The 20846-nt window shown below is 35.6% G+C and overlaps 1 protein-coding gene and 1 long non-coding RNA gene across 3 annotated transcripts in view; both read left to right on the top strand.

The window, feature by feature from the left end:
- Positions 1-17616, top strand: part of LOC107074537 (uncharacterized) — a 44378-nt gene extending 26762 nt beyond the window's left edge. The window contains exons 5-9 of one of the 2 annotated variants that reach the window (XR_016175996.1): positions 9912-9966; positions 11131-11406; positions 12201-12401; positions 15315-15420; positions 17182-17616. This is a non-coding gene — a long non-coding RNA (uncharacterized LOC107074537). Of the gene's footprint in view, positions 1-3276; positions 4276-9911; positions 9967-11130; positions 11407-12200; positions 12402-15314; positions 15421-17181 lie in introns of those variants that run through there. The other variant, XR_001476896.2, reaches the window with a different exon arrangement.
- A 977-nt stretch (positions 17617-18593) lies between these two features.
- Positions 18594-20161, top strand: LOC107074267 (uncharacterized). The gene is given in 6 exon segments (XM_015335518.2): positions 18594-18701; positions 18788-19029; positions 19095-19167; positions 19241-19601; positions 19694-19974; positions 19976-20161. Coding segments are annotated over 6 exon segments (1107 nt in total). The 3' UTR covers positions 20018-20161.
- Positions 20162-20846: the final 685 nt, after the last annotated feature.

Here is a 20846-nt window from a genome sequence, read left to right as displayed (position 1 = left end):
TATAATTTATTTTATGAACAATTAATTCGCTAGATTTCTTATAAATACGACTGCAAACGAACAGAAGAATATAATCGTTCGTTTTATTTCTAACACCAGGTGAACGAGTGTGTAAGATCTCAATTGGCCTATGTTGAATCGACGTTGTTTAAAATTCATCGTAAATAAATTGGAAAAATTGGAAAATGAAAGGAAAAGGACGATCGTAATTCAGAGAGCACTGCAACGGAGAACGTTTTTAGGTTGCGTAGTAAGAAGCGGAAAGGAACGGGGGCGGGGGGTGTCTGGATGCTGCCGCATCGATCCGATACATCACGGGGGCATTTACATCCCCCTTCTGACCCTCACTCTTTTCCCTTAGATAGCACCGTGCTCCCTCCCACGCGATCCTTTTCTCTCTCTTTCTCTCTTTCTCTCTTTCTCTCTTTTTCTTTCCCCTCTTCGTTTCCATCGAGGGTAGTTTCTCCCGGCACGAACGCTTATGCCGCCACTTTCCTGCTCGCGCTTGCGCCTTCATCGAACTTTTCTTTCTCCTTCCTTCCTCCCCGAGCCCACTCCCACCCCTCGAGAACACCGTGTTCCCAACGGTTTCGAGCTCGAGATGCAACGGCCATTGTCTACGCGTCAAATCTCAACCCCTCCTCGCGAAAGACGACGACTCTTCCTGCTTAACCGAGACTGATAATGCACGAAAAACATTACCGCCACTTTTTTCCCCCTTTTTTTTTTCGTTTCAAATAGGAATATGTGTTTGTAAAATTGCTAGAAATATTTTCAATAATTATTAATCTTGATACGTAGCAAATATCACAAGCAATGATTATCATTTCGCTGATGAACTTTTCTACGTTCGCATCGGATTAAAGACAATTTCTATATTTATGTCATCATTGACCGTACGTGCGTGTGCTAAAAAAAAAAAAAGAAAAAAAACAGTAATTTCATTTGATTAGCAGCTCATTTTGTCTGAAGTTTTTTTTATTGTCTGTTTTTTTTTTTTTTTTTATTAATTCATTCGAGCAACTGGTGTGTTCTTCTCTCATACAATTATAATTGTAGAATATAAACATATTAAATATACCTTTATGGGGGAAATGAGATAATTGAAATTTTTCTACGAATAAATTATGCGAGCAAAAATAATTTGATTTTATTATTATTATTATTATTATTATTTCAGTTTGTAATTGAGATTTCAATGAACTTTATTTTGCAAGAAAAAGAAAAAAAAACGTCATTATCTTTGTCTCATTTAGATATTACCGTTAACGAGTAGGTGAGAACGAGAAACCTCCCCCACTTTTATATCGGTTATGTATACGGTGTAAGTATACGGAAGAAAAGATTCGGAACAACCTTTCCATTGTATAATAAAGATATGCATCTTCTCTCGATTTAAGTGCGGTATAATACGAACGCTCGTAAACTATGGAATGGTATGGCTACGCTAGTGCATTGTATTTTGCTTCAACCTACCTACATATGTATCACAATTCGCAAATGCATCCCATTGAACTCGAATATACATCATGCCGATCGTTCTATAATTTATCGTATTTAATTGCGACCGCTCTATTTACGATTAAAAACTATAAATGTTAAGATAAGTTAGTCACAAATGTTTTCTCTCTTTCTTTATTTTATTTTTTTTGTTTTTGTTTTTTTTTTGTTTCTTTTGCAAAGGACAGTTTAGTATTCTAGTAGCAGTGATTGGACGACAATTGAGGCCACGCCCAGGACGATTCTTTAACCGCGTTCGCATTGGGAAGGCCGAAAAGAAACGACTTGATACTCGAAGTCTCGGAAAATGACGAAGAGGAGAATCGGGAGGGGTATTTCTTTGTCTCGAGGGCTCGGATTCTACAGATAGAGGCTAATTCCCAGTTTCTACCCCTCGAGGAATGTCGAAGTCCTGCCACTATCGTCTATATCTCTCTCTCTCTCTCTCTCTCTCTCTCTCTCTCTTTCACCTACCTCTATCACTATCATTCCTCTCTTTCTTACTTTCTTTTTCTTTTCTTTCGCCTTCACTGGGTACTTTGATGTTCCTAATTTGATTGAAGGAATCCACCGTACGGCTTCTAACCCCGTCCTTATCGATTGCCGTTTTGTTCACCGTTACTGCGCACCTTACGGAATCGAGTGTCCTCCATCTAAGAATAAAAGTACTCCAAAGATTTTTTACCTTTCAAATAAAGACAAAAGTTTACCAAAAATTCTCTCACTTTTAATCTTTCAGTTCAGTCCCGTGTGTTGTTGTTGGTTGGCTTATGCGAACAACGAACACCCATCGATATCCACCACCACCTATAGATGGAACTTTAATTTCCTTCTTTTTTTTTTTTTGCAAGAAGATAGAAGGAAAGGGAAAAGTGAAAGAGAGAGAGAGAGAGAGAGAGAGAGAGAGAGGGAACATTATCGGGAAAGTCGATAAAGGAAGGTCCGCGAATTTTCTGCAAAACCGGGGAGATTCTGTGAGCAGTCTACGGCGTATCTTATCGTAAAGGAGACGTCCATGACAGAATCCCGGTGCTGTCCTGCACCTACAGAGCTACCTACTAGATACCTGTATGTTGGTATCCTCGTCGTTCACGTATCTAGATAGACTGCATCATATTCTTGTCCTTCTCTCTTTCTCTTTTATCGTCTATCCTATCTTCTCTTCTTTACTTCGTAAAACTCGTCTCCATCGCATCGATTCGTCGGTATCGATGTATCCTCTTATATACAGAACTACGTACACCTTTACCTTTCTATATTAGGTACATCCCGCGAAATATTGGGAATGGTCTTCCTATCTTTTACTTTTTTATTTTTTTATTTTTTTTATTTTTATTTTATTTTTTCTACTATTTATCCATTTAGCCATTTATCAAAGAAAAAGATGTATGCACGTATTAATGCTACGAATTTATCAATATAGATTTATTTATTTATCAATTTATCAATATTTATTTATAACTATTATTTTATTTACGAAATTTTAGTCACATAATTAAAAAATTTATTAATATAATAATTATATATTAATATTTATAAGATAAATTATAGTATATTAAATTATAGTATATCAAAAAATATTTATTAATATAATAATTATATATATATTAATATTTATATAATATAAATTATAGTATATCAAATTATAGCATATATCAAAATATAGCATATCAAAATATTTATTAATATAATAATTAAAAATTTATCAATAAATTTTGCAGAAAATATTTGTAAATATAATATTGTTATATCGAATATTAACTATTGTTTTTTTAGGATTACCATCCGATTGGTTAACAAACGAATTATTGTGCAGCCGGTTTTCGATCGATCTCACGGACGATTCCTCTTCTTCCTTACAGAATTCCCTTTACCTCTCTCACCCTGTCCACCCATTCGCTTTTCTTCGTTCTCGTTCCTCAATTATCGCGATGATGGCTGCCGTTCTGCGATTGCTTTTTGCTACGGATTTGAGCCGAATGAAATTGATTTAATTGCTCAATGCTAAAAGATAATCGTTCTGGCTTCCTTCCACGATCAACGACGACGACGACGACGACGACGACAACGACGATTCAACCCTCCAACCCCTCATCTTTTATAAATAAATGTTTGTACTTCCTTAGCAATTTCTTTTGTTTCATTATTTTTTTTTTTCATGCCAAAATTTGAAATATATTATTTATATGTATATATGTAATATTGAATGACTTATTATCTACTTTATATACTATTTAACTTTCTAAAAATGAGTAATTCGTGAAACTATTTTACATTGTCTTACTTGCTTAGTCGAATATATACATATTCGAAGGTAACTAACAAATTACTCGTTAAATATTTATCGAGCACGTTTCCGCGATAGTGGAAACTTTTTTTGCTCCGTTGAGCCCAAAGATATGTACTTTTCCAGCTTGGTATTTAATCGCGTCAAAGGTAACTGGGCCTTGACCAGAGTCCATTTCATAAGAAGGGAGAAAGATACGTGTAGCTTCCTGTAAAAAAAAAAAAAAAAAAAGAAGAAAAAAAAAACTAGTTCCAATTGTTTATTTTCCGCTGTGATCTCGATACATTTATTTTCTGATTTATTCCCTAGATTACGCGTTAGTCTAACATCGTAATTTATTTTTACTATAATATAAATGACTGTGATTATTTTTCTTTTTTTCTTTTTTTTTTTTTTTTTTTTATAAGATACATTATATCATGGAAATTTGAATTACTTTTCAGTTCCCTTAATATTTATAAAGTTATGTAATCTTTGTATTTTTTATAGTTGCTGAAGAAGTTTTAATAAAAGATAATAAAACGAAACAAAATCAAAACAATATGTTCTGATTTTTTTTTTACCTGTCCAACTTACCTATGTGATAAATGGTTTCTATATATAAAAAATATATAAATGTATAATAATAATAATAATAATAATAATAATAATAATAATAATAATAATAATAATAATAATAATAATAATATATAAATAATAAAATATATTAAATATAATAATAATTATCAAACGATTTCACGGATTCATGAAAGACAATAGTTGCGTAAAGAGAAAGATTAAGTTAAGTATAATAAAATAACCAAGAGACGTAAAGATTCATTGATGAAACAGTCGAACACATATACACATATACACAGTCGAAGTTGCACATCTTGAAATGGTGATTGGACTTAAAAGAAAAGACCAGAGCGAATCTCTTTGGGCGAAGCGAACGTTCATCGAATCTCTCTCGCTTTTACTTCTCTTCTCTTTATCTTCCCCCGCTAAGATGTTATGAGTTCGATCATAACGGGCAGCTGCGTTGCTTTCGTGTGCGTAAAGAAACATTCTTCCATTCTTCGTCCTCCACATCGGCAACGTACCTATTACCAACGTCGAGTGGTATTAATTTGGCCGAGCTAATTGCATGTCGATTACAGTGATCGTAACGAGCGACGATAAATACTGAAATCAAAGTGAAAACTTTCCGTTCGAAACGTTTTAGATATATTTCTACCCTGTTTCTTCTATATATAGATATATACATATATATATACGTTTCTTATACCTTTTCAAAGACCAAGTAATCTATCTCACGCTTATTTATCATTTCTTTTTTTCTCTTGTTCCTTCCCATGAACGATGGAATGGCATTTTTACAATCTCGTTGCTGCACAACGTTCATTTTATTAATATTTAGATTTTACAAAAATATTACAAAGAAATAATAATAATAAAAAAAAAAAAGAAAAAGTTATATTTATCGAGTCCCTCATCCCATCCCCGTTTTCCTTTTGGTTTTTATGAAAGCCACAAAAACGCATCTCAGGATAGTAGTAGTATGCGTTGTCCCGTAGGAAACAAGTAAAAATGGAGGGTGAGACGAAAGAGACGGCACAATCGCATTACTAATGATTTTACTTGGGGCAACCCTCAGGGCCGTCATATCGATACGATAGAACCGCGATACGATGGCGGAAACGCCAGTCGGATAAACTGACTTCCCTCTTGGACCACCCCACTCCTTTCCTTACAATCGGAGAGAGAGAGAGAGATAGGCAAACGGATCGAAAGAAAAAGAAGGAAAGAAAGTGAAGGAGAGATGGGAGTTCAGGGGTTACGTATAGTTGATCGACCCCCTCGGACTATCGATGATTTCGTTTACCTCGATCGAAGGAAGGAGGGAGAGCAAAAAGATAGAAAGAGAAAAACGTCGCTCCAAGGATTCTGGGTCGAAGCAGATAAAATATGGATGAAACGTCATTTTCTCGTTTTGTGCGTGTTTACTTGGATGGTAAATTTGATCGGATACGTATCTCGCCAAGCCAGCTATTTCGATATTTTCTCAGTAGGTTATTTATTTTTTTTTCTTTTTTTAATTCTTTTTTTTTCAATTAAATTATATTTAATCATCGAATCGTGAAAATTCTAACAACAACAAAATATAATTATTTGTAAAAAAGGAAATACATGTTAAGTTATATCCGAATGAGAAATACCGTCAGGTTTTTTTTTCTTTCTTCTCTTTTCATTGTCGTGCTGTCGTACTTTGATGCGTGTACGTGTGTGTGCGTGCTCGTGTCAGGGGACTTCGGCACAAATAGCGTGTGATTGAGTGAACGCCGCGAGGGATTTTCTATCCTAAGACTTGGCGTGGAAGAGACTGTGAGTTTTAGGGAATCGCAAGGAGCTAACGGGTATTTCGCGAAGGGATTGGAGGGATGGTAGGAATAGTTCAAACGATGTCGACATTTACCGCAGATAAAGGGGAAAAAAAAAGATACCTTTTTCGATCGATGAATAAAAATATTGTGTAACAGATTTTATATGTTTGCGTGTTGGAAGCTCGTTAGAAGATTAAAATCAACTACATAAAATGTGATTTTAAATATGGAAAGAAAAAAACGATTCAAGAGAATGGGTTTAAGGAAGCAGAAAAAAACACGTAATTTTAACGTAGGGATTAGCAGACAATTTTTTTTTTCTTCTCTTTGAAAGATACACGCTAAGACGAGCACATGTTTATTGTTGGCAAATCACTTGTCCAAGTTTTTCCCGCATATCTTTCTCAACGCGGAAATGATTTTTATTTTTGCTCAGCATGCGCTTCATAATCCTCTTCCGAACGTCGAACAAGAAGATTTTTTTTTTGTCGTTGTCTTGCTCGAATTTCTGTTCGATTCTTTACCCTCGTAGCACACGTTAGTGACCCCGAATGGTTCAAGATTCTTCTTTCGTCTCCTACGATGCGTCTTTGTTCGTCCATCGACAACGAGTGACAAGTGGAAACGGACGATTAAGCGTTGGACGATCCCGCGAGGAATCGAAAGAATGGGAGGAAGATCTTTCTCTCTCTTTTCCCCTTATGTCTTAGAAAATATTTTAACGCGTTTATTCTCCTTTTTTTTCTAATACACCAAAGTATATTCGATATACCAGATGAAGTACTTATTGTAGTCAAGAATAATACGTAAAACATGGAATTCTTTGTAAAGAATGAGAAGGGTGACGCGAAAGGGCGACGGTAGACGACGGAAGGACGACGGAAGGAAAGGGAGAGAGTAATATTATTTATGGGAATACTCGGACTCTGGTACGATCGTGCCATGCATAGACAGTGGTTCGTTGTACCCAACAGACGAATGGCTCATTTTCCGACCGCAAATGTACGAAAATGCCTGGCCGAAAGCTATTTCTTAATATTCGCCGATATCGAGAGGAGGTCCCTCTTTCTACGTGCTTTTCTTACGTTACCATAGAAACCAATGTCACCATAGAAGAAGTATACTCATCCATCGACGACGACCTGCGATAACGCGTGTTTTCTTCTTCCAGTATTCTTTACAATATAATACTATATATATATATACAGTCTCCGGATTTTCGAATACCTAGAAATAATCGAAAAATGAATTTGAAGAATCCATGAAGTTTTCTTTCCCGAGTAAACGCGAGTTTACGATAAAAAAAAAAAAGAAAGAACTGTTAGAAACGATCGCAAAGATTGTTGTTATAGTTCGTAGTTTATAGCAAGATTTCAAGCGTGATCTGAAACGGTAAGCTCGAAACAAGGATTCGTTGAACGAGTTGGCACCTTCGGCGAACGTTAAAAGCTCTACTTTCCTATGGCATCGTTGAAAAAAACTAGAGGGCAAAGCAGAGACGTCATTGAAATGTAGGAAGTTAGTTTGGTGCACGTTAGCAGGTGGGGTGGCGTACTGGTGATGGTGGTAGTAGTAGTACTAGTAGTAGTAGTAGTAGTCACTCTGGTGATGCTGGTGGCAGGACGGATGCAGCTTTTCACAAGAGCTTTTACGAGTCGCATATGTGACCGCCGTCTCTTTTATCCCTCGCTTTATATTCCTGGCACCGTGTTCCATCCCCTCTTTTTCTTCTTGTACGTCGACGCCTCGCTTTACGAACATCCTTCGCAAAAGCTCTGCCATCCCTCCTTGATATTTTTCCTTTTTTCTCTTTTTTTCTTTCTTTCCTTCTTTCATACATACTCTTCTCTCCGAGGGTCTTGGAAAGAACTTCGAAGCTCCCTACTTTTTCACCTTCCCCTTTACGTAGGCAACATCACGCGGTAAAACCGCGAAAAATTCTTTCTTCATATACACTGGGGACCGATAGTCCGACATAACATAACAAATTTCCAAGCTTCTCGAAGGGCAACCACGATTCTCCCTCCTCCTCCTCCTACTTTTTTTTGTTCGTTCGAGCGCACATTTAAATCCTCGAGGCTTCGAATCTCCTCTTACTCCTCCTCCTCCTTCTCTTCCTCCTTCTTATAACCAATATCCTTTACTACCTTTTTCTCTTTTTGATCTTTTTCTCACTTTGAACCCTCCTCCTTCCTCTTGGTGGATAAGGACAGCTGAGAAAACTGCTACACGACCACCCAGGGACCGATTCTTCCCACGCACAATTTACAGTTTCACATTTTATTCCCATCTCGCGTTCGACGTAGGGAGGACCTCGACTGTGCTTCTTGGTGTGATGATGGAACTCGCGTTGGTTCGACCTACCACCACAGGGATGCCACCCGAATAAACTCATATCTATCCTCCTCCCCCGTTCATCTCGCACCATCCTTTTTCCTTCTTATGGTTTACCATCGAACAAGAAGAACAAGAAGATCGAACATCGATCATTACTTTTTTTAGTATATGGCTTTTTGGATATTATTTTTTTATTCATATGACAGAAGATTTCTTCAATTAACTTTTAATTTCGATTAAATCATTATAAATGTTTCAATGTTCAATTAATTGAACGTAATATCATCACGGAGAACCACTGTCGATTTATCGTAAAAACCGTGGGACTCACCTTTATCGACTTTTTCATGATTTAATTAGGCTACCATCGATGGGTAACTCTACCCACCTGTTTGTGGAGGACCACCATCGGATCTCTTCGAATTTAACGACGTGGAACTGTTGTGTGTCCTTCATCGAGGAAATATCAGCGATACGTTAAAATATAAAATATCCTTTCGTTTCATCAGACTGCTTTCAAAAAACCTTCCGACTTTGTTGTTCTTAGTATTTATGATTTTATCTAATAACAATGAAGTTCTATTGTTTGCACGGCTTTCATTTTTTTTTAAGTTAATTTATGTAACAGATCTTTCAGATAGAATAATTAACACGATGGAAGATTAAAACGCATAGTAAATGAGTTCTCTCGAATGACGTGGTTAAAATATGTTTTTCAAATTTTTATTATATTTTCTTATATAGATCTTTTTATTATAATATTCGTTATCGATAATAGTGCGATTGGTAAGTTTTGAAAGATCGGTCAACCGTAATAAAATTATTCTTTCGTTTAATTGAATAATCAATGGTTAATCAAAGTTACCTCCAATTAAGATAAAGATCGTCCTATTCATTTATCGGGGTGGTGAAACGACCGAATGTCGATTATTTACGCAGTCATCTGAATAATTGCTAAGAGAAATCATGTTCGGGAAGATTCGTGGCTTCGTTAACGACGAAGACTCTCGACGATGCTAAATAAACAGAACTTTCTATTGTGTTACACCGATTAAGATCACCCTCGCATTCATTCGTTCGTTCTTTCGTTCGTTCGTTCGTTCGTTCGTTCTTTCGGCTGGAGTAACCTCGTTGATAGAAAGTTGCAACGAGTTGCTTGCCTACATCGAGGAAATAATTATTCGCGCAGTCATGCGAACGAACAATTAAAAACAAAATTTTTTTCTTCCCTTCGAGTAATATTGAAATGTATTAAACACGATGAAACATACGAGTCATGTAAGATAGTTGCAAGATCAATAGATAATCATCCCTCGATAAGACATTCTCACGTTAATTACGTTTCTTTTCTAATTTCTGCTTAAGAATAGGGAAAGATGAGAATATGAAAAATCTATTAATTTATCTTCCGTTTTTTTTTTTAGAGAGAAGGGAGGAGATTTATCTCGAAATTATGGAAAACAACATGCACTAAAATTCGTAAGTTTAATTTGGAGTATCATTTAACCCTTTGACTGCCACTCCAAAATCATATGTTTTACCCAAGACGCCGCGGTATTATTTTTATTATTTAAAGAATATAATAGCAAAATAATAATAAATTGATGTTAATAAAAAATTGTAACTGTTCAATATATCGGTCATATTCAAATACACTAACTTCCAATTTTCATTTAGTTATTTACAATTGTAAAAGGTCCGTTCATACGCTCTGGTCACCAATGACCAACATGGCAATCAAAGTTTTAAATAATGAACTTCGAATAAATATTGTATAATGATCGTTGATATGAGCAACAAACAAATAGAATATAATCGAGAAGATTCTCTGGATCGTAGTTATGTCAGAAAACATGAATTACAGTGATCGCGGTTTTAACAGACACGCACCAATCGAGAATAGACGTACGAATTGTATTTATAGTATACTCGGTTCTCAGCGTGGGCGGCCATTGATCTACGCTCGTGACCAATCGATTGTCGGACGAGATTAAAATACGTTGTAATTCAATTTTTAACGGTCAACGACTCCGGTGGGAGGTAAGCTTGTTTTTTTTTTTTATTTCTGTTTTTTTTTCACGCTTCGTCGAGCCTACCGCTAAATAACCGAGCAAATAGCTCGTCGTCTTTTTCTTCGTAAAATCACTATAATCGTGGTAGGCGATTAAGCCGTCGATCGTTTCGCCAATTTTTTCTACGTTCATTTTTACAACAACAAAGTATTATAGTAGTTAAGTATTATAGTATATATATATAACATCGATTATAGTTTTATTTTCACTCAATAGATTTTAACAAGACATTTTTATTTATTAACACGTTGACTGCCATGGGTGTCACCGGTGATCGGTATTGGACTTAGCTACAGCACTTTAGGGGCCATCGGTGATACCCAGTATGAAAAATACTTCAAGCATGATTTTATAACTCATGTTATTTGCTACAAATAATATTTCAACATAATATGCATCGCATAATGAAAAATTCACTTTAACACAACCATAGAAAATACGTTTGGCAGTCAATGTGTTAATTAAATGAAACATCTATAGTATTTTTTTAAATACAAGAATAAATTATAAATAATTAAAAATATTATTATATATATTTTACGTTTAAAATGACAAGTTACTTTTTCTACAGGGATCAAGAAAGAAAATCTTAGAGACTTCGATTATGATACGCGTTTTATGCTACGGTCACGCAAATGGGATGCGGATCGGCACGAGTTACGGCGCGACTAAACGTTCCGCGGACACGTTCGGAAAGCATGGACGTATTCCTGTAGAAAAACGATTCTCGTCAGCGATCTACCAATGGAAAAAAAAGAAGAAGAAGAAGCTGCAGGAAAAAAGGGAAGACTTTTATACTTGACAGGGACAAGAATCTACTCTATGTTTTCCTATTTTAATTATAAAGGTAAAGAAATTTCATTTTATTTAAATAAATGACATTTATTATTTGTTCGTATGTAAGCGTAGTAGGATTTCTCCTTTAGGTGCGAAAGATAAGTTAATTAACTCTGATAGAACTAGCAGCCTGTTATTAATCGGAACATATCGCATCCGTGAAAATTAAACGCTAGCTGACCACGAGTAAGTAATAGCGTGGGCGGAGAGATGGTTTCCAGCGTTGGTTGCTTGGTCATTGCAAAGGAAACAAATTTCGTCATTTATTTTTTTACTCTTACGATATTTTGTTATATTCATTTTTTTCTACTTTTTTTTTTTTTTCATAATATGTCAGTGACACGTGAATTTCTGAAAGTCTCGATGCTTTTTAAGCATTCTGTTTGAGTATAAAGATAAAACAACACTATACTAGTTGAACAAACAATATTACATTAGCGAACTGATCAAACATCTCACGTCGTTTCGGCTATCCTGACGAGTTGACATCGCGTTCCGGCTGCCGTTATTGCTTGACCCTAGCCTACACCATTTTCTTTCAGAGTTTGCTCATATTCCTTGGCATTGGCTTAATTAACGGCGCAAGGATATAGAGTAACTACATCGACAAATATATATCCTCCGATCACGAAGATGTCAACTAACCGAGATCCTATCTTGTCTATTTTACTTTGGCATTTAATAAAACGGATAAACATTGAATCGATCCGAATCGTGTCTTGTAATATATTACAAAACAATAATCCCCCAAATGACGATAATTTATCGACGTTCAAACTATAATTTACTTGTTTCGTGTTACAGACAGTCACGCATTTCGAGGGGGCACGCTAATGAAGAAATTAATAAGACGAGGAACGTATGAAAAGGGAAACAGAACAAGAGAGAGAGAGAGAGAGAGAGAGAGAGAAAGAGAGAGAAAGAAAAAAACATTGTGAACAAATATATAGAACAAAATTAGGTATACTCCATTAGAGGAAGCTCTCGAAATGTTTGCAGTCGAATGTAAGTAGCAATAAATATTTCTTACTTGACTCTATCGAACGTAATTATTAGATAATACATAACTCCTCGTTCTTGTTAACTATCAACTTGCACGTTATATACCCATTTTTCTTTTCTGTATTATCGATTCATTGCTCTATGATATTATTCGAGTCATCGCGTATGACCGATTCTTTATCCAGTTATCGATTAATCGTATATCCTTGTTCTCGAGTTTAATCAATGAATGTTTTTAAATTTCATTTCAAATTGGAAGGACTTTCGATGAATTCTCCAAGCGTGATTCTAATTTAAAAAAAAAAAAAAAAAATAGTCACAAAGTGTGAACCTAAGAATAGTAATAAACTATTGTAACTTGTTGGTTATGTAGAAAATACGTACACACGAATAAATATCGTACTTCGAATAGGACAGATAGTCAGCATGACTGGCAATCTTTACCCTTCACCATCGGCGACATCCCGCTGACTATTTATCTTGTTACATCCAAGTGATTCGATTCTAAAAGGAGATCAATGACGACGACCACCGACCTTCCTGGCTTTCCGGCTTCTTGTTCGATCTAACGCGTTAACAGTAGAGGTGTTGTTTTGTAAGTCATTTGAACAACAACAAAAATACTAATTTACGTTGTACACTGCTTGATGTTAAACATCTGAAAATAAAGAAACGAACAATCATCATCATCATTTTTGTTTTAAATGAAAAATAAAAAACTTATATCACACATGAAATTTAAATTTAAAAAAAATGGCATTGTTAGAACTAGGTAGGTCTATCTGTTTCGATTCGTTACGCATGAATTTGACGACGGATTGCACCGATTGCTAGTCTGAAACGGCGAATTTGTGGTTTAATGAATCTGAGAATCCAAGAGCAAGGGATAAGAAGGCAGGTTTTTGAGGCGCACGGACTGATCGGCTTTTTGTGGCTGAAAGACTTCCGTCACGGCCACGCCCGGGCACGTGACGCCTTGAACACGACATTACAGGTGTTTGCCCATCCCCAAGATTCCGTGCCGTTTATATCTCCGTTTATATCCGTGCTTATATCTTGTCAGTTAAGAAATCGATAAATCAACCAGTTGTTTTTCTACTCCTTCTCTCTCTTTATGTTTTATATTTAAAAATTCTTCTCTCATAAGGTAGGACAAAGTGTAGACCAAAGAAAAACCTGTTTTCTTCGAAATAATGCTCTTGATTGTATCAAAAATCTCGTGTTAATGTAAAATCGAAGAAGGGTCGTTAGTTTGGTAAGAACATTTTCTAGAAAAATGTATGTAAAAGTAAAACAGTTTTTCTTTTTTTTAAAACATTTCGATCGATATACGTTTAATACATATTTACTTGCATATACACATTGATGGTATATAAATCGATGAAAGCAAATGTGATCGGTTATAGTAAGTCTATGGATTGTAGGTGGGCATAGACGATCGAAGGAGGGTGAAACGATGGGGTGGTCGACTAGGTGGTCGACGGGGTAGTCGGCAGAATTGCCGAGCACCTCGTCTGCTCGGTGAACCGTGGATTAAGATAAACCCTTCATCGTTTTCTTCTCGGACTATTCTTCTCGTTCGTTCATCATTGTAACGCGAAGATAACGACGTAACGGTGCAATCGATAGACGATCTTTAGACGATTCCCGATCTTATTTACTTTGCGATGAAAATCAATAACCCACCCTTAACTTTTGGTCAATCGTAAAGAAATATTTATTATTTAACTTTTAAATATCTTAGGTTAAATTTCATTTTCATAATTATTCATTCTTGATCAACGCAAAACGAAATCATCAGGTTTCATAGTTTTACAAATGACTAATTACATTATCTCGTAATTAGTAAAATAAAGATGGGAAAATATGAGAATGAAACTGTGATGGTGCACGGTTCGAATACTCGTGCTTAAACTTCATCTCTCGGCATTGCAATCGGTTTTTTAATTTCACGCCTGTGAATGCAGCCGAGAGAGTTGGATTTATGATCAGCTCCATGGTATTTTTTCATCCTGAAGAGAGTGCGTAAGCCGGTGAGCTCGGATTGGTTTCGCGTTGTCGATTCTCTCTTTCTCTTTCTTTCTCATTCATTCATTCTTTTTCTCTCATTGTGAGTAGTCTCCTTCTCTTCCTTATTTCATTTCCACTTATACGCGAGCACCACCATTGTTTCCTTGTTGCATATGCAGGCTTTCTTTCTCTCGTATTACTCGCAATATACGACGACGAATTAAGGAAATTCACGCTCTGCTTCTTCGACATCCTCTTATGTGAAAACTCTGTTTTTTCTCTCAATTTATCCACCATTTTTTTTTATTTTACAAAAAGAAATTAAAAAAAAAAAAAAAAAAAATCAAGCCCGATCGAAGCAATCTTATTTATGAACGTTAATTGAATTCTAAAGTACGTAAAAGGATCATCGAAATTCTTCGTGTAATCGATTTTATTATAGTTTAACTCGATTTTTAATTAATTTCTCGTTTTATGACGAAGAGGAACGGCTAATTGAGTAGTAGAGTAATATTATGTTTGTTTTTAAATATAGATATATAATATGTGTGTATATATATAATGTGTGTGTATATATATGTAACGATAATAATTTGCATATAACATCACATTGACCATGTCTCATTTAAACTAATTAATGAGGAAGAAATAAGTAACGAAATTATGAAACAAACCGTGCAGAAAAATCTTCACCGATAATATTATACGATCGACTTGTAGCTATAAGCGAAAATAGAGTAATAACTTTTCTTATCTATCTTCTACGATCGAGTTAATTGGATTATTAATACCGCAGTACTTGTTAGATAAACGACGTAGTCGCAGACGTTAATGTAGTAAAAAGTATTCTATATTCCCGGAAATTCACTCTCGACTCTTGGTTTGATTATCTCATTTCTTGTGCAGGTGTGATATCGAAAAAGACGAAGAAGAAAAACAAAAAGGAAAAACGAAAGGCTTATCTATGCGCTTATCAAACGTGTTCGTTCGAAATGAATAAGAAAGTTTCAAGGTACAAATCGAATCTCTTTATCCTTGTTTACACTTCGGCGAATCGCAATTACTGATATTCGATAAAGATAGATAATACAAATAGAACAAATTTTCAAACCTATAACTTTATGTTAGGAGAATAATTTTATTTCGCAATAATTTCATTTCAAGATTAGTATTAGATAAATAGAATAGATTTTATAATTTTATTATTATTATTACCTATATTTCTTTTAATTTTTCCCAACAACTATAAATAAATATTGAATCGAGAAGATACAAAAAAAAAAGAAAAAAAAAATACAATCTAATTCCATTAAACTATTTAATTTCATGTGAAATTCTTCGCGAGACGTTTCTAGCTTGTTAAATCAAAAGTTGCACCAATGTTCGGTTTATCTCTTCGTTCACTCTCGTTTCGCGTGGAAAATAAATATTAGAAATATAGCAAAAGTCCAAAGTTAAACCTAATCGAAATGGAATTCCCTTTGCTGTCAACGATAAATCAGAATCAGCTTTGTCGATCGTTTAAAAGGACAATGAGTGAACCGAGAAAAGCGTTTGGTAGCATGACACAGGGTATGTCATTACTGTGTTACATATAAGCTCCATTGCGACGACGTATTCTGCATAAGAATGAGCTCGACGACGTTGACTCTTCGTTTCTTCGTCCCTTCAACGACGAGGCTCGCCGGAAGGGAGATATTACAAAACCCTTTGAAAAACATAGATCTCATCGGCATGCCGCGAATGCGAGGATATATCAGAGCCGGTCGAGCCAGAACGTCCAGCGGCGCGAGTATTAAATGTTCCTTAATATGCACGATGAATATTGATCAGAAAGAAGAGAAGGATATTAAAAGAGTAAGAGAGAGAGAGAGAGAGAGAAAGAGAGAGAGAGGAGAACGACGAGAGTCTTCTTTCTTTTGATTGCAAAAGACGAGCACGCGCGACACATCCGGTGATCTCGTTGCTTGGAAAAAAGATCGATAGAGGAAAATCTCACAACGAGTTTCAATCATCTTTATTTTTATTCTATTTACAACGGTATGTAATGTTAAATCATTTGATCGAAAAAAAGAAAAAAAAAAACTATGAGAACATTGCGTACTTACCTATCGTTAGAAAAAGTTTGAAGGGAAGTTTTGTTTTTTCGATAATTAAGTTTCAGCATCGTTGGTAGAAAACAATTGTCATAAATTGAAAATGTAAAAGGAGACAAACGTTAACTTTAGTCGAAACAAATGGACTATCTTCTATCCTGGTTTTCTTCTTCGAGTGACTCATCCAATTAAAAAGATCGCAACCCGAACGCATTATTTCATTTATGCTTAGGTTCTCTTATATGAAGTTTGCATATTATCCGCGCAAGCAATTAATCAGGAATATTTATTACTCCTTCTCATGCTCGCCGGCTCGGCAATTAGTGAAATGATCGTATGGAAAGAAAAAAAAGAAAAAAAAAAATAATAAAAATACTATGTTTTAAACGCGTTACCCGAGTATACCTAGGTTCGTCTCTTGCGTCGTCTCGCTACGAGCACAAAGCCACGATAATTACTTCATTAATGCTAAACGTCTTCTACTTGTATTCAGATTTCTCGATTATATTCTTGGCGTTACTTATCAATGATCACAATGATATACGATTTATAATACAAAGTCTAAACTTAGTTATGAAATACTGCTGGCTCGTGTTATATATCTCTTCCTTAAATATATTATACTAATACGAGACTATAATACTTATAAATATATATGTTGTTGCGTATTTTTTCAGGTCAACGACGACGACAGGACGTCGCCATGGTGGCGGTGGTCGGTCAAGACGTAAGACACAAGTATAAAGGGGAGAGAAAAACGGCAAACTAACGATAAATCAGGGCTATGGCATTCCTAAGATAGTGCTCTACCTGAAAGTCATTACAGTAGCAAAGTAATTCCCAACTAAGTAAGTAAAGCAATAAATACATAATGCATCCGGCGAGTTTCCCACACGCTGCTCTCGCGGAGAGCTACTACGGTCGCGGCCTTACAGTTCCATGAAATCATGCATCACGGCGAGTATAGTAGTTGCTCGCGCGATCGTACGAAAGAGAGAGAGAAAGAAAGAGAAAGAGAGAGAGAGAAAACAAGGACGCACCGCGCGCCGATTTATTTGCACGTCGATCGAACGAGGAGCCCAGAATGGATTCGTTTTTTTGTCCATCGCGAAAGATGCAAACCCAAAGCCATGGCGAAACCTTTTCGTGGGAAACCTCAAAAAAATCTATTCCTACCATACAACAAATTATTTTCTTACTTATAGGAAATAAGTAAATGAAAATAAATCTATGCATACGTTTCTAATAAATTCATATTCTTATACATTATGTATCATTTGACAAACTAACTTCGTCGTTCTTTAATCTCAACAACACGTTAGTTAATTAATAAAACGAGAAACATGCAGAATTTATTACGAACTCTCGTGTGTTCTTCTAAAGGAATTTTTCCTTCGTTACGTCAAATCGCATTTACCGAGCAAATGCTTGTTCCTTTCAATGAGCGTGTGAACCACGTTTGACCGTCTCCGAGGAGTTTCCACTGAATTTCTCGTCCACATTCGATAGATAAAACCAACCGAATCTTATGCAAGAAACGACAAAAATTAACTATACCAATGATTTTACTTACAAAAATTGTTCTTTTTCTTCTCTGTCTGTTTAAAAAGTATATTTTACACGCGTGATTATCGTATTCAATTATACGGGGGCAAAAGTACTGATTTTATGATTATTCTTTATCCGTAGTCGAACATACAATTCACTTTTAATTTAATCCGCAAGGAAAGGAAACCCGTCGCATTACGCTTTCTTCTCTCTCAACTTTTTTTGCCCTTACGCCTTGGGAAAGCTATCGGGATGCAGTTTTTTAATCTATGCGATTAATTAAATTATACAAGTAAGAATCCGTTGATCTAAGACATCAAATGATGATCCATAGGAATACGTGTTTAGAAATTATTTATCTTATTAAAATTATATAAATGTACGATATGATATTATCGATATTATCGTTGTTCTTATACATAAATTTATAAATATGCGATATGCGATTGTCTCGTTTGTTTGCATCGAAACACGATTTTCGTTGAAATTTTTTTTTTTTTTAGTAATTTAATTAGAAAAAAATAAATCTAACATACGTATGATGGTAGAAAGCGTATTCAATGGCAACGATCATGAAGATTTGAAAATATCCGACGAGGATGATGTGAAAATAATAGAAACTAATCGAGTTTGGAAAATATGCGAAGATGTAAGAATAAAATATATCTTTAAGGTTATATCAAAACTTTCTATCTAGAAAGCCAATTCGTTTTCTTACTTCTTTGTAAAATGTAGATAAAGATCAAGACAGAGATATTGGACGAGATCGAAGATTTCTCAGCAAACGACGAACTAGTCGTAGTTGAAGACGAGAATCCTTTTGAGAAACGCATAATCGGTCTTACGACCAGAAAAGATCTCGTATGTACCATTTGCAGAATCAATTTTCCAAATGAAGATGAATTCAGAAGTCACATGATCCTACACAGTCGCTGTGAACTTTACCGATGTACCATCTCTTCTCAGCTATTACCAAGGTTACATTTTGATCTCTTATTGTATTTAAATAATTATTACTTTCATAATTTTTTTTTTCTTTCAGATCATCCAATTTAGATAATCGTTCACGAACGTACGTTGACTTTGATAGCAATTATCAACCTATCAAAATTCAGGTATGTGTCATTCAAAACAAAGTATTAACTGCGTATTTATTACCATGTACGTGTGTTTGTTTGACTTTTTTAGGAAGAAAGTACCGTACGAATTCGTGGAAGATTACCGAAGGAAGAACGGTGCTTCGAATGCGGAATCTATCAAAAGAAATGTTCGCGCGATCGCAAAGCGAGTTACGCTAAGAAAAAGTCGTTCGAGTGCTCGATTTGCAAAAAGAACTTCTTGAGACGCAGTGGTCTTCGAGCTCATTCTATCGTCCATACTGCTGATTCTCCCTACAAGTGTGATATCTGTCCAGCGAAATTTAAAAGATCTTCCGTTTTGAAGACCCACAAATTAACTCATACAAATGTTAGAAGATTCGAGTGTGATATTTGTAAGCATCGTTTTCATTTGAAAGGTGCTTTGAAACATCACATACTTGCTCATTACGGTGAGTTAATTTAATGACTAATTTGATTTATAAAATAAATTGGAATGTTTGTGTATTTTATTTATCTACAAACAATTGACTTGAAGTTACAGGTGTAAGACCATATAAGTGTAAAGATTGTGGCAAACGTTATAGAAGATCCTGGGGACTAAAGGTTCACATGTATCGACACACAGGAGTGAAGCGCTTCGAGTGCGATCTCTGCAAGGCTCGTTTCAGTATCAAGACAAAACTGGCGAAGCACATATATCAACATACGGGAGAAAAACCATACAAGTGCGAGCATTGTTCACGTCAATACGATGAAAAATATCTTCTTAAGAGTCATAAATGTCCAATGAACTTGGATACTCTTTCGAAATGTAAAATCGATGCCTCCTGATCGAACTAATGACAAGATCTTGCTTGTTTTATAACAATTATATTATTAATTTAGATATCTAACTTGATTAAGGAGCCTGACTAGACCATTGTTAGTTTTAATGAAGTTGATATATTTGCGACAAAGAAACGTCCACTTCTGTGTATCCATCCTTCCAAGATTAATAATTTTCACAATGAAAAAGAACTCGTATTCCTTAACTGTTAGTTTTTAATAAGGTTCCCATTAATCAGAGACGGCAGAATACCGGTGTCTCTTGACTGTTGAATCAATCCACACGGATCTCGTTTGAGTTTGCATGCCCGTGTACTTTAATAAGGCCTCAGCCGCTTAATAAGCACTCTGCCGCTGAACAAAAGTTCGATTAATACCAGAGTGGCCGTGCACTCGGTCTCGATTCGAATTGGTTTCAGTCTTGGAACTGCCTCCGCGAGAGGTTACGGTCTAGGTCGAGACTCGACTTCGTCATCAACGTCCAAGTATCGTATAATCATAGTATTTATTTGGCATCGGAAGAACGTGACTTCTTATCGTTAATAATCGTGGAATGTAGGCTCGTCTAATTAAACATTTTTACTCCCTTTTAAGATGATAGATGATGTCTCTTTTTGTAAAATGTATATGAAGACAAATGATTTGAACGAAATTAATAATTTCACGTCCCATGTGAAAGTAAATCGTCGTTGACAATCGACAAAGTGCTTCTTCAGCGGCCGTAGCCGACTATAATCTCGAGCACGTGGATCCTCCTTATGTCGCCGGACGTGAGAACGGCGCTTTAAGGTGCGTGGACTCAGCAGGGGCTCGTATAAAGTAATCTGAGAAGGTAGAGAAGCTTATTTCTTATCAGATCTCTGATTCGT

The sequence above is a fragment of the Polistes dominula genome, unplaced genomic scaffold (assembly GCF_049000335.1).
Source record: "Polistes dominula isolate Pdom_NZ unplaced genomic scaffold, Pdom_raw_medaka contig_79, whole genome shotgun sequence".
Taxonomy (NCBI): Eukaryota; Metazoa; Arthropoda; class Insecta; order Hymenoptera; family Vespidae; genus Polistes; species Polistes dominula.
The sequence above is the reverse complement of the archived record's forward strand: the minus strand, read 5'-3'. Positions and strand labels throughout refer to the sequence as shown.